The 13154-nt window shown below is 39.3% G+C and overlaps 1 protein-coding gene across 2 annotated transcripts; it reads left to right on the top strand.

Annotated features, from left to right (window-relative positions):
• The first annotated feature begins 4327 nt into the window (after positions 1-4327).
• Positions 4328-12667, top strand: snai3 (snail family zinc finger 3). Of its 2 annotated transcripts, none has more exons than XM_085991677.1 (4): positions 4328-5354; positions 6362-6505; positions 8569-9201; positions 11032-12667. In XM_085991677.1, exons 2-4 carry the CDS (start codon positions 6430-6432, stop codon positions 11211-11213), a joined length of 891 nt encoding a protein of 296 aa, XP_085847803.1. In that variant the 5' UTR covers positions 4328-5354; positions 6362-6429; the 3' UTR covers positions 11214-12667. The 2 variants fall into 2 exon arrangements, with proteins under 2 accessions (XP_085847803.1, XP_085847804.1); XM_085991678.1 differs by lacking the exon at positions 4328-5354 and adding an exon at positions 5386-5802.
• Positions 12668-13154: the final 487 nt, after the last annotated feature.

Raw genomic sequence — 13154 nt, 5'->3', positions numbered from 1 at the left:
GTTTTGCTCTTGTAATCTGTAAATAGATCATTTACAAGTTTGGTTCATGTCACGTGGGTTCAAAAAGGAGAACGCAACAAAATAATTATTGTAACTGTTTCCGATAGCTTGAGATGATTGAGCATATCACAGACTTACCTTGACAGCAAGGGGGTTGATCAGAGGAACATCTGGTTGGGTAGCAGCTGCTTTAACCAACTTCATGTGTGTCTGTGACTGGACATAAATGAGCAGCCTCCTGATGGGCAGTGTTTAATGTCTTTGCACAAACATTGCAAAAAAACACTGTGGGATTCCAGGCACTGCAGAGATGAATAGCCATGTTTTAGTCCACTCTTTATTAAACTTGGTCTTGTACTTGAAAGCCCCTGCATACTTAGAAGGCTTCTCGCTGATTTTCTGCTGCTTTGTGGAATGATTTTGAACCAGAGTCACTGTTAATGTGTTTTGAAGCCATCCTTGGTGAAAGCAAACTCCAGAAAGAGGTATTTTGCATGACTGCCCAATATGTGGGTTTGATTTCACCAGCCAATATCTATTTCTCTAGAATGTTATTTCCACTGTTATTTCTTAGTGCCTCAATGCCTGTGTCCTTTGCTTACTTCTGATTTATCTGGATAAGTTGTTGCTGTTATGTTTTATGTTTGCAATTCTATTTTGCTCATGTTGTTTCGTAGCATCTCAATTTCTTCCCATTTCGCAGCTTGTCTTTACAGATCTAACTATCCTATTCCTTTCGTAGGCAAAGCATGTGCAGACGCGGCTCTTGGATGGCCTTGTGCATGTACACTCATATATTCTTGGGAGCCCAATTCACGCATGCTCAGTCAGGCACTGTGTGGAATCGCCCTTTAAGGTCCTAATCTTCCACAGGCGCACTAACTGTTATTGGTCATTTGGGTGCAGGAAAGCTTTTCCGTGAAGTTAGAGTGAGGTCGTGAGATGGACCTTAAATCCATGTGACTCACGGAAAATCCATGAGAGTTGACATGTCTGGATCTCTATTCTAAATGCAGCACAAAATGACTGGGTCTCTGTTCTAAATGCAGCACAAAATGACTATGGTGTGTTAGTATTCAGGGCAGTCAGTTTATCGTGGCTTGATTTTTCATTGCACAGATGGTGTTTTAAGGGATATGGAACCAAAGTGGGGTGGGTAAATGGACTTAGAATACAGATCAGCCATGATCTAATTGAATGGCTGAACAGGCTCGAGGGGATGAATGGCTTACTCCTATGTTTTACATTTGCATGCTAAAACAGTGAGGCTGGAAATTTCAGATGCTGGATTTGCAGAGTCTAGATTAGTAAATCCTAACTGTTTACCAACCGATCAGAAAAAAACAGGCTGGCAAGGGAACCTCACAAAATGAAATTTGAGCTCTGAAAACATTATTTTATTTTATTATATTTCCTTGTACAGTACTTGTGTTTTACATTCTGTAAATGTGTGTCATCCTGAGTCGTTCCTTGTAATCCATGCTGGGTGGTGGATCTGTGGGTATCTCCTAACCATATTGAAATAATAGGACTCTTTATATGTTCAAGAAGGAGCACAACTGGCCAGTTAGATACACATGAGCCAGATAAATCATTAAGGCAGGATCCTTCCACATTAGCAACTGGCTGAACCAAAAAAAAGCAACTGAAGCTTGTGTGCTGAATTAATATATTTTTTGAAGCAACAGACTGGTCAAGCTATTTGTACAGGGTAGTAACTGGAAGAGCAGCGAAAACACACAAGAAAACCATTGGTGCAACTTGCGATGGTTTCAGACTTCGTCACTCCACTTTACCTCTAAGGTTCAGATACAAATGAGTGAAAGGAAGCAAAAGTCCACCCTCTTGTGGCAGTTGTAGTTAGTCACAGGTTAGCTGAGATCTATCACCTTCAGCGCATCTATCTGAACGTGAATTAACAAGAAATGTCACTAAGCTCAAAAGTCTCGGCTCTGGATAGGCCTGGATTGAAGGTGTAGGGAACGGAAATTCCAGTTGCTATAAACCTTGGAAAGGTTTTTCTACAGTGTTTTTAGGGCAGTACATTTTTAGGAAGAGGTTAAGTAGTGCATAACAATATGGGGGAATCCAGCAAACTAGGTGAATAGGAAGTATGCACTTGGGTAGCAGGAACCAAAAATCCATTTATGTGGTTAGGTATTTAATATCCAAACTCTCTAACTGAAAAGTTGGATTTCGGTTTGTAATAGAGTTACAGCAGAAAAAATGTAACTTTAGTTTGTACTGTCACTGGAATAAAAAGAAAACCATTAAATTCTCCTGCAGTGTTACATCCTCAACCTTACTGAGCACAAAAAGAGAATACTTCCAGTTCATTATTTTATAAAAGTGATTTTTGACGTAGCAAAAATGATATAACTGTGTGAAAGAGATTTAATTAATAAATGTGTGAGATCAGTGTTTGAAACTGTTTGGACCACTAGTAGAATTTGCTGGTGACTTGCAATTTGTATTTGCAAATATACAGGCATACAAGATAAGTTATTTTTCTTCTAAATCTCTTAATTTATTATTTTACTTAACATTTTAAAAATTCTTATTTAATTTCCTTGCGACATTACTTTTTATGCTTGTAGCTCACTAGCAAAAATAAACTATAGAATATTAGTTACCAGTAACTTTGCTAGCTGCTAGTCTTTATTTTGAACACTGTATGATATTGTATCTGAATAGGAATTGTAATGTAGGTAAAAAGATTTTTCCCATTGTTATGGTCATGCAATTAGACATGCAATTCTGAATTTTAAATTGGCTTCAACTGATACTTTATTTTAAATTTATAATGCCTTTGTGTCTAACGTAAGCCAAGTTTCAATGCATAAGCATGTAAAAATAGTTATAAAATTGTCATCAGGGACTAGCCAATGATGATAATCAAGTTGCCTGATGCCTGATTTCACTGAGGCAAGGCCACTGAGCTAGTTTTGGTGTGATTTCTTCACTTATCATTCCAGTTCAGTTACAAACTGGCGACTGCAGAGGCGCGAGATACAGATTCCACATTCTTCCATCAAGCTGCAAAAAATGATTATAGAAAACTTATGCTATAATACAAACCTTGTCTAATTTTCTAATATTTTTAATGTACTACAGTGCACATTTTCAAACTAGTTTTTTTAGGAATTGTTTGTTGCTGTGTGAAGTTAGTGTGTACATTTGGACATTTTTGTAAATAAAATTTTGCTTGTTCAGCAACCAGAGGTCATTTGTTTTGTATTTCTTCTTAATTCCAAGATCATTTGACCACAATAGGTGTCACAGTTAAGCAAATATTTCACTAATGGGGAAATTAAGATATTCTGAGTTCATTGTCACTTATGAATTAACATTATATCTTCTAGTAAGGGGACAAATTAAGCCAAAAATATCATACTTCATGATCCACTAACAACAACAACAACTTGCATTTATATAGCACCTTTAACGTAGTAAAACGTCCCATGGCGCTTCACAGGAGCGTTATCAAACAACATTTGATTCCGAGCCACATAAGGAGATACTAGGGCAGATGGCCGAAAGCTTGGTTAAAGCAATAGGTTTTAGTGAATGTCTTAAAGGTGGAGCTAATGTGCCAGCTAATACTTTTCGGAGAATACAGAGCTAATGTAGCATTATCCAGTTGGATCATTCCTCACAAATACCAAGTAATTACTGAGTAATACTGCAGGATTGTAGCAGATTTTGTTTATTTTGTCACTGAATGTGGAACAGCATGATCTTGATCATCATCCAAATCAGTAGCTGCATCTAAAAAGCAAAGAAAGAATTTGCATTTATATGGTCCCTTTCATGTCCTCAGGGCACTACTTTGTACGCAAATGCAGCAGCCAATTTGCACACTGCAAGGTCCCATGAACAGCAAGGAGTTGAATGACCAGCTAACCTGTTTGAGTTATTAGTTGAGGGATGAATGTTGACCTGGACTCTGGAGAACTTCCTGCTATTCCCAAAAAAAAAAAAGTGCCATGGATCTTTTATATCCACCTGACCAAGCAGATAGGGACCTGATAGGGGAGGGACCAGCCTCAGTAAATTATACCAAGCCAGCCCGTCTCCCTGCCAGTGACAGGCGGTGCAGCCAAGCCATATATGAGCATAACCCTGATTTAGCTGCCCTCTTAAAATCAGGACTTGTATGTCAAAACATTGCATTCTAGCTTTCATTTTCTTAGGATATGACAAACCCTTGGTTGACTTCACTGGAATTTTCTGTCATGGAATTCTGTTACTCTAGAACTATTCAATAGGAGGTATGCTTGCACTAGGATGAGCTGTCAGTTGTTTTCCCCTCATGATGTTACTTCCTCCCACAGATTCATACTCCAGCAAGCAAACTAGCTGAGATCTGAAACTGATTGTCAACAGCTGCAGGGGAATGCTCTTGGATGAGACCTTGTGACTGGTTTGGCTATAGTCTGTTCTCCACCTCAGTTGTATTTGATAGCTTAGTTCTATGTTGCTTTTTTTCATAAGGCACAGGGCTTTGGGAGTTTGAAAAGATCATAAATGAGCTCTTTAACCATTTTCAACCATTGTTTATTATTTTATAAAGACACTACTAGCTTTCAGAAGCCTTCCAAGAGAAATGCTTAAATTTCCATTTTACTCCAAGGAAAACAGTAAATATCTGCACAAATTGCTTGGAGAAGGGGGAGGGGGGAGTTGTTCACAACATCCATACACCTAATACCAAACTGTTCCTATTATAATATATATCGCGCCACAAAGTGTAAGACGGATGCAAGCTCCATCCTTGTCATGTAGAAATATTTTATAACATTATATCTTTTCCAATGAAACCTAAGTAGGCCAATGCATTCAGATTTCAAAGTGGAGCTATAGTTGTCAGAATTTATTTTGCCCTTTGTCCTGAGAGCTTGTGGGTAGGGTAAATAAACAATTCTGTCTGACAGCATCACATATTAATAGCACAGAAATTTTCTCTGGTCTGGGTGACATTTAATAGCATACAAGAAGTAATAAGAAATTCCCCAGAAGGCAAGACAAATTGTTTTCAGCTTCCCATCCACCCAGCTGATAGAAATAATTAATATTGATTATACAACCTGTGGAGAAGGAGTTTAGGTTTTCTTCAAAGACACTTGACTTTAGTGAAAGACCTGCTTTTGATCTGAAGTAGCAGAAGCTGCCTGGACCAGATATATCTACTATAGGCCTTCACCATGTCTGCAGTTCACTTATTTAGCTTCAAGCACTGGGATAGAACTCCATGGAGCTAAGCTTCCACGTTACAGCCATCCAATTCTCAAGTCACTTTCAGAATTTCAATACAATGTTGTTGTTTTGGCCCTGGAATATCATTTAAAGTAATGGTGAGTTAACTACTATGTGTTGCTCTTTACTTGAGTTATCTTGCTTCTGTATAAATTTGCATCATGTAAATAAATTTGACGTGGTTTATATATGCTCAATCACTATTGCGCTTTTCTATCTATCAAAGCAACTTGCAGAAAGGGTAATTGTTAATCCTGGGGCATTCACTCTGCGTGAGGCGTATAAATTTGTTTAGTGGGACACAAGGGCCTGCCTGTGGAAACTGCCTTGTGAACACAAAAAAAGAGTATTGGGAGAAACCAAAATTATAATGAAGGTTAGGATTTTCCACTTCAACACTCCTCATGCACTCTGGGAGCTCTTATGAGGAAATTCCACACACTCAGCCTGTGCTTTTCCAACAATAGTGGTTGCATCAGGAACACTGAAGTGGAAAATTCAGATCAAGGTGTCTGCCACCATGTTGTACCATGTCATACTGCAACGGTAAAACAATTAATTTTAAAGGGATCTTCTAGTACCTTATTTAACTATAATTATGTTTAGCTGAACTATTTTCATTAAAAGTAATTCAGATGGCTACAAAATGACATCAGACCTAAAAGAAAAAATAACATTAGCGGGAAGTTTAAAATACGTTCTCCGATAGCATTGAACATATATTTGGTATTAGCAACGTATTAAAGAATGGCTTTAAAAACTGTGATTTAAAAAAAAATCTGTTTTGTAATATTTTTATGCTTGTGCAATGTGAAATCCTTTGCCTGCTCCATTCACTTAAGGAAGGGTCCTGAGCTCAGGCTCCCAGCCTCCAGTTCTGGGATGCACCTGTTCTGTTGGGAAGGATAATGGACAGGGCCTAGCCCCGCCCCGCAGGATACGCTCGTTCTCTAATTGGCCCGGCGGGAGGGAATGTTAATGAGCTCTGACCCCCTGCACCTGACGCTCAGCTATTTTCCACAAGGGAGGAATGTGAGGGGCAGGCTGGGTCTGGGCTTCCCAGTCCACTTGTTATCCATGGCATTGTTTGTTTCCCCATCTTGAGGTCTCGGCTAACGGAGTTCAGATTTCAGACCGAATGCTCTCCCTGCGAGAGAGGAAACAAAAACAGTCATGCCTCGATCTTTCCTGATCAAGAAACACTGCAGCACCAAGAAACCCAACTACAGCCAACTGGAGATACAGAATGGTAACAACGTTTCGAAACTTTTAAAACCGTTATATTTAATAAGCGTTTGAAGTTCTTTCTTGGCTTGTAATTTAGTTTGGAGCATCATATGTTGCAGCTACTTGTTTGCTTTTCTTGAAGCGGATTGTTTGAAATTTACTTTGCAAGTGTTTTTTTTTAAGTAACAATTGTACTGCCTGATATTTATATAACGGCACGGCGTCACCATGTGAATGACAGGCTTGTGCGTTTCTACCCCCCATGTTAAAAGTGAAGAAAGGTTTGTGTTAAGTGGAACTGCTCGGCAGAGTTTGCAGAAGCGCGGCTTGTGAAATAGAGACCCCCAGCAGGTGCCTAGCCTCACACGAGGGTCCTCATTCTTCTTCACACGCTCGCTCCTCCAGTTCAGGAGTTGTATTGTCTTAAATAGGCAACGAGCTTGTTTGGGCTGTTCGAAGTATTTTGTTGTTTCCACTCCCCATCAATTAAAAACCAGCCGCAAGACAAGCTGCAGTTTCTTCAGAAATCCCCCGTGTGATTTATTTTTAAATGCTTGTTTCATGTTCCACGCCAGACTTCCCCTTTTAACTTGTGGAGAACCACTGAGAGATACATTGATCTCTTACGGTGAATTATTTTAAATGAATCATTTGCTGGAGAATGATGCTAAATGCCATGGGTCACTTCTCATAACAGGGAGGCCGAGATAGGGCTGTTATTATTTAAATTTTGGGGTAACTTTTAACTGCTGTGTGTTTGGGGGTGGGAGGTGTGGAATTCGCTGTGCCATAGGCATTAATGCCGTCACGTACAGTATGTAGGAAAATAACTTGGACGAGTGGCCGACAGATCCGTTCCTTCGCGTAAGTGAAATTCAGGATCAAAGCAGCACTTGATTCAGTCGTTCAATGACCATACACTTTCTCACCAAAGTCAAAAGTATAACTTTACTTGAGGAATATGATGAATTAAGTAACATCCTTGCTTCCGTATTCTCTAATTTTACTTTTAAAGATTACTTACTTTATCATTTACATTTATAATTTTGAAATGTTCCGTTAAGAAAATTGTTGAGTGTTTAAAAGCAAAAAAAACTTTCAATTTTCGATGGGTTGAAAATAATTGTCAGTAGACTTGTTGTATGGTTATATTCACTATTCCCCACTCTCCAAATTTTCTCACATGCCCGTTGTGATCACTTTTTCCTAAGTAGCCCTTTACAAAGTGCGCACTCCCAGTACTACAGTTTCTCTCTGTACAAGTGACTGGATACTCTCAATTTATTTCCACCATTCTTCCTAAGAAACAAAGACTCAGCTGGCTGGTGAATTTGGGTGTTACAATAATAACTCCACCTCCCTGGATTTCTAGAATGCATTAAATCTATACTGTGTACAATATTCACTCCTGTCCAGTATCGGGGTTTGTTTTGAGGCGTGTGTGGTCACTGAACGGACATTATAGTAGGAAAAAGGACCCCTCTTTGAATTTTCTATTGGTGTTGTGCTGTAACTTGTGGATCACTAGAATCTAAGATGCATGTTTACTGGTGTCAGTTCCTATTAAATGCATAACCTCTTCCACAACGTTGGGTTTTTTTTCTATAAAAGTAATAGCGGATCATCTCTCATGTAAAATACTTTATGCTGTGTTTACAATGTGGCTCGCTGGATTGTTGAAACAGCAGGTGACTGTGTGCAATCTGAACTATCAAACAGTATAAATGTGTAATCTCAGTAAAAACAATTTGCATTAACCTTGGGTTTTGATCGAAAAATTAATTTGAAATTATTTAACACCATTAACAGATACTCCCTTGCTGGCTATTGGCTTGTGGGATTGATGAAGTCACTGATGTGAAGTCTAAATTTTCTGAAATTTAAACAACTTGTTTGCTTTCATATAGCACATAATCAAATTCCAGCTATGCAGGTGGAATATTATTTTGTTCTCAGTTAGTTCTAGACGTGCAAATGGACAAGTCCATGTCGAAGTGAGTCTTTACAAGCTTCACCAAGTAGAACTTCTAAATACTATCAGCTTAAAAATAACTTGCATGATTGAGATTTATGCTTTCTTTTCAGCAACAGCCAATTCACCCTATTTATATGAGGGTTTGACATTTCCACTGATGCCACAGCCCGAAGTGCTCACTCCCATCATTTGTGACCCGCCAAGACTGTGGGACAGGGCTCCTATCAGTCTCCGAGTGTGTCTGCCCCCTCCCCTGGATGCTGAGATTGGAACAGAAACACCATTCAGCAGCCAACCAAGCCTGGAGATCAGTGTTAAGGAATGTGCGGCTGTCAGAGGCAGCAACACCCCACTAAGGGATACAGTGAATGACCTTAACCTGTCCCTTTCCAAAAAAGCCAAGAGAAGAGCCACAAACAATGGTACATTTAAAGGAGACAGCAACTTGGAGGAGAAAATTCTTGAGGTTGAAAGCACTGCTGAAGCAATCCTGGAGAAGTTTGAGTGTTTTCAATGTCACAAGGCATACAGCACTTTATCTGGGCTCTCTAAACACAGACAGTTTCACTGTGAATCACAGACTAGAAAATACTTTAACTGCAAGTATTGTGATAAGGAATATGTTAGTCTGGGTGCATTGAAGATGCACATAAGGACACATACACTGCCCTGCATCTGCAAAATCTGTGGCAAAGCCTTCTCCAGACCATGGCTCTTACAGGGGCACATCAGAACACATACCGGTAAGTACAAATAAAACACTAGGGTTAGGGAAAGGGAGAAAAACAACCAGGTTCCCACTGCTGATCACTATATTCAGTATCCTACGTATGTGAATGAGGATGAGAACAGAATTGGACTCGGCTGTGATGTCACTCTTTCCCTCCTCCCTACCCCATAGTAGAATTGCCTGTCAACACTCGCTGTGTCTACTCCTACATGAAGGGCCACTTTGGCAAGGGCTACCAGCACTGGTGGACAGTACACTAGGGGGAAATAATTGGGAGGGGAGAAAATGAAGTGCTGATCCTAAAGCATTTGTGCATTTTTCCTAATCCGATATGAAGAAATTTTCCCTCATGAATGTTAATGATCTTCTTTAAACTCTTGGTACTAAAAAGAATTTTGCATTAATGTGAAGAGTTCCCAATCTCGTGTGATATCAGAAGACACTGTTGTGCAGAGAGTGCAGGCTTAGCACTTTCCTAAAGCGGAAGGAGAATTGACCTGCTTATTATTTTCACTTCCTTGCTTAAAGTTACACAGAAATGCAGCATAATCATTCCCTGAGGTAGAACCAGAAATCTAAAAAGATGCACTTTAAATGAATATTGCAAAATACTACACTAGTGGTATAGTAATAAACTTGAAGCAACAGACAGCACAATTATGTTCTCATTCCACTAGAATACCACCATCTTCCACCCATGGATTTTACTGATGCAGTTGTGAATCATTGTGTATGGGAGAGAGCAAGGACCTTTTTTTAAATTATGCAACGTGTTGTATAGCAACTCCTGCAATAGCAATTCAGTTGAAAATTGGCAGTGCAATGGGCTTTGCCCTGGTGGTGCTCTAGCCTTCACCCAGATCACTAGGTTGCTTTCTATATTTAAATAAATACTCCCGGGGAAAGCTCAAAATCCTAATTTAGGATCTTCTCTCTGTATTTGGCGGCAGTTCCTTAAATAACTATGGTAAATTATTTTTTATTACTTAATCTACAAACGGACATCCCTGTAAGCATGCACAAAAGTGATATTAAAAGCACTGCTTGCTAGCAGGGCAGCACAGACTTTTGTGAGATGACGTTTTAAAGGACAGCCCAGTAGGTGCGCAGTATACTCCACTTTAATCATTTATTTGCAGTCCAGCAGTTGGCTGAGCTAAAGGTGGAGGAATGCTCCATCATTAGTGATGTCTAAACGGTCATCAAATTCTCAAGATTACAATTAAGCAGTGACATTTTTTTGGACAGAATGGAAGTTCCTTCCTCTGTACTTGTGAACCCTGAAATGAACAAAATGGCATGCAGATACATTTATAAATAATGAGTAAAATAGTTTTTAAAAAGTGAACTATATAACAAACTGTCTAATAGTGAATTATTTTCTAGGTTTTATTCCAGTTCATGATGTAATTTTTTTTTTAAATTTGTTATGCTGGGATGGTGATACTGAGCATTAATGTACTAACAGTGCATCATGGGACGGAGGTGCAGGTCTTTCCTTTCTTTAGCTTTGAAGTTGGGGAGGTACTGAGTGGTGGCGAGGGAGGAAATTTCAGAAGGCCATGCTCGTATTCCTGGTGGCTGGTTGTGAATTGGAATTGGCAGAGATCTGGGTGCAAGTTGCTTTTCTGCCACTTCTATTTGGAGCAGTTACATGGAGCTGAGAGAAAATCAGTATCACTTATAATATAGATGAACTGGAAAATTAGTCTCCTAATTTATCATGTGTTGATCCTGTCAAGTCTTATTTTAAAAAAAATTAAAAAAACATGTATTCTGTTTGCTGCGGATGATTGTGGCACCTTCATAGCTGATGTTTTATTTGTATTCTTGCTCTTCGCAGGAGAGAAACCTTTTGCCTGTCCTCACTGTAGCAGGGCTTTTGCAGATCGTTCAAACCTCCGAGCACACCTGCAGACGCACTCTGATGTGAAGAGATACCAATGCAAGAGCTGTTCAAAGACCTTCTCCAGAATGTCTCTTCTTTCCAAACATCATGAGGCTGGCTGCTGCCCCATGTCTTGACACATACTCTAATATTTGATCAAAAGGACTCCCCATTTTGTAACCAGCTGATGGTGTGACCACTGTGTGTAGGTCTTTGTTAGCATTATAGGAGTGAAAGTGGGTATGACCTACTTACTGGCACATCAAGCCTCAAAGTAATTTCATGCTGATGGAGACTTGCAGTTTGGTATCTTGCACTAGTAAAGTTGTATCAATCTGGAATGTTAGTTATGACAGAATGATTGTCAACCATGCTAGAAGTTAAAACTCTGAAACCTCCAATACAACCATAGAAAAGCAATATTAAAAGCAAATACATGCACTGCTTGTGTGAAAATTGAAAAGTGAACATCCCCACTCTTCAATGAAGGGGACTTGCAATGCTTGGCAAAACTGAGAAGGCAGATTAGATCTTTGCATGTACCTAAAAGGAGCGCATAATCCAGTAGAACTGGAATGCTACTAGAAGAAATGTGTGGCATGTGCAGGAGGATGAGGAGTATATTGCTCTCAAACTTTGGGGCTTCCTCTCGTGGCTGCCTCCAAAGAAGGAAGTCTGTATTAAAGACTAAGAATACAACTTGAAAGAGAACAAGTGATTCATTCCTCCCACCCAAATTCAGATAGTTGTGCCATTGAATTACTCCATTAAAGATAAACTGGAGGAGTTTACTCAGGGTGACATTTTGGTGGACTCTTGCAGTCAGGTTTTATGTTTGATTATTAGATTTTTTTTTAAACTTGCATGAAGGGGGTATCAAACTTGCTTTCAATACTTGTGTTGATGGTAACTGTCTTTTGCCTCTGCACTCAAATTTCTACTGATTGTAATTTAATATACAGTGTTGGCATAAACTGTTCATGCTGTGCTGCACTTGAGATTGTGATCTATGGCTTAACTCGCCCTTTGGGCATTTAAAGATCTACATACAAAGATTTTTTTTTTCAACAAAACCAAGAGGGTTCCATTGTCCAGACACAATGCCACAAGTCAATATATCTTTTTTTTGTTCTATAAGAAAGTGATTTTCTGGCATGCTTTCAGTCTAGTTTATGACAGTATCACTCAGTAAGCTTTGGAGAGAGGGAGAGAAAACTCAACTTTACAATTGGAACCAAAAGGCCAGTTGTAGACTTGGCTGCTCTTTGCTTTTGCAGCAGTAACAATTGCAGCTTTACAGTCTGCTTGTGCTGGAAGGCAGATTAGGATCCTATTTTTATTTGTATCACAACAAAGCTAAATTAATTCTACAGCCACCACAACTTCTAAGGCAGCAGAAATGGGATCATTTCAGTGTGTGAAAAAGAAGCCTATTGTGTATCAGAAACTTTTTTTTTTTTTTAGATTTACAAAAATCATCTAAATATATTGAGCTTCATTGGGTGGGTGGGGGAAACCTGCAAATACTTTTTTTTAAAGTAATGTAAATATAATGAAATTGGTGCTGTGATTATTTTTCTTGCATATAGTAGCTATCGGAGCATTTGAATTTTACATGGAGTTGGTGAAAACCTCAAATTAACTGGTCATGTATTTTTAATATAGGCTAACAATCTGGCAACATGAGCATAATAATGAGTTAATAAGATGCCTGGTTAAACTGAAGGAGTCTTGAAGATCTTATTTTAATATAAGCAATGGGTTTACCAAGACTAACCGGCTGATCTTTGAAAACCTGCACCTAAAAAGGGCTGAATTAACATGGCTGTTATGGTGGAATGGCCCAGAATTAGGCAGGGAGCCAGATACACTGCGTCCTCTCTTGCACTGGGATCTCTCTCGCTTGGCCTGTATGGCAGAGGTGGGGACTCCGTATTCTGGGATTTTCCCATTACCTGACCTCAGTGGGACCTGCCACAAGATTGGGTAAGCCCACCGAGATGAGACATACTAAGTTCCAGAAAGGTTACAAGCAGGCCCCAGGGACGCAACCTAGACCCTTGAATATGATTTTTTTA

This window comes from Somniosus microcephalus, chromosome 6 (genome assembly GCF_052327205.1).
Source record: "Somniosus microcephalus isolate GS21.2 chromosome 6, FLI_Smic_1.0, whole genome shotgun sequence".
NCBI classification, from domain to species: Eukaryota; Metazoa; Chordata; class Chondrichthyes; order Squaliformes; family Somniosidae; genus Somniosus; species Somniosus microcephalus.
This window is presented reverse-complemented; position numbering and strand designations above follow the sequence as displayed.

What these genes read in the sequence shown, in the direction of transcription:
- snai3 (XM_085991677.1), top strand. Translation starts at nt 6,430, where the DNA reads ATGCCTCGATCTTTCCTGATCAAGAAACACTGCAGCACCAAGAAACCC. An exon ending in CCAACTGGAGATACAGAATG is followed by an intron (nt 6,506 to 8,568) that starts GTAACAACGTTT and finishes CTTTCTTTTCAG; the next exon opens with CAACAGCCAATTCACCCTAT. An exon ending in GCACATCAGAACACATACCG is followed by an intron (nt 9,202 to 11,031) that starts GTAAGTACAAAT and finishes TGCTCTTCGCAG; the next exon opens with GAGAGAAACCTTTTGCCTGT.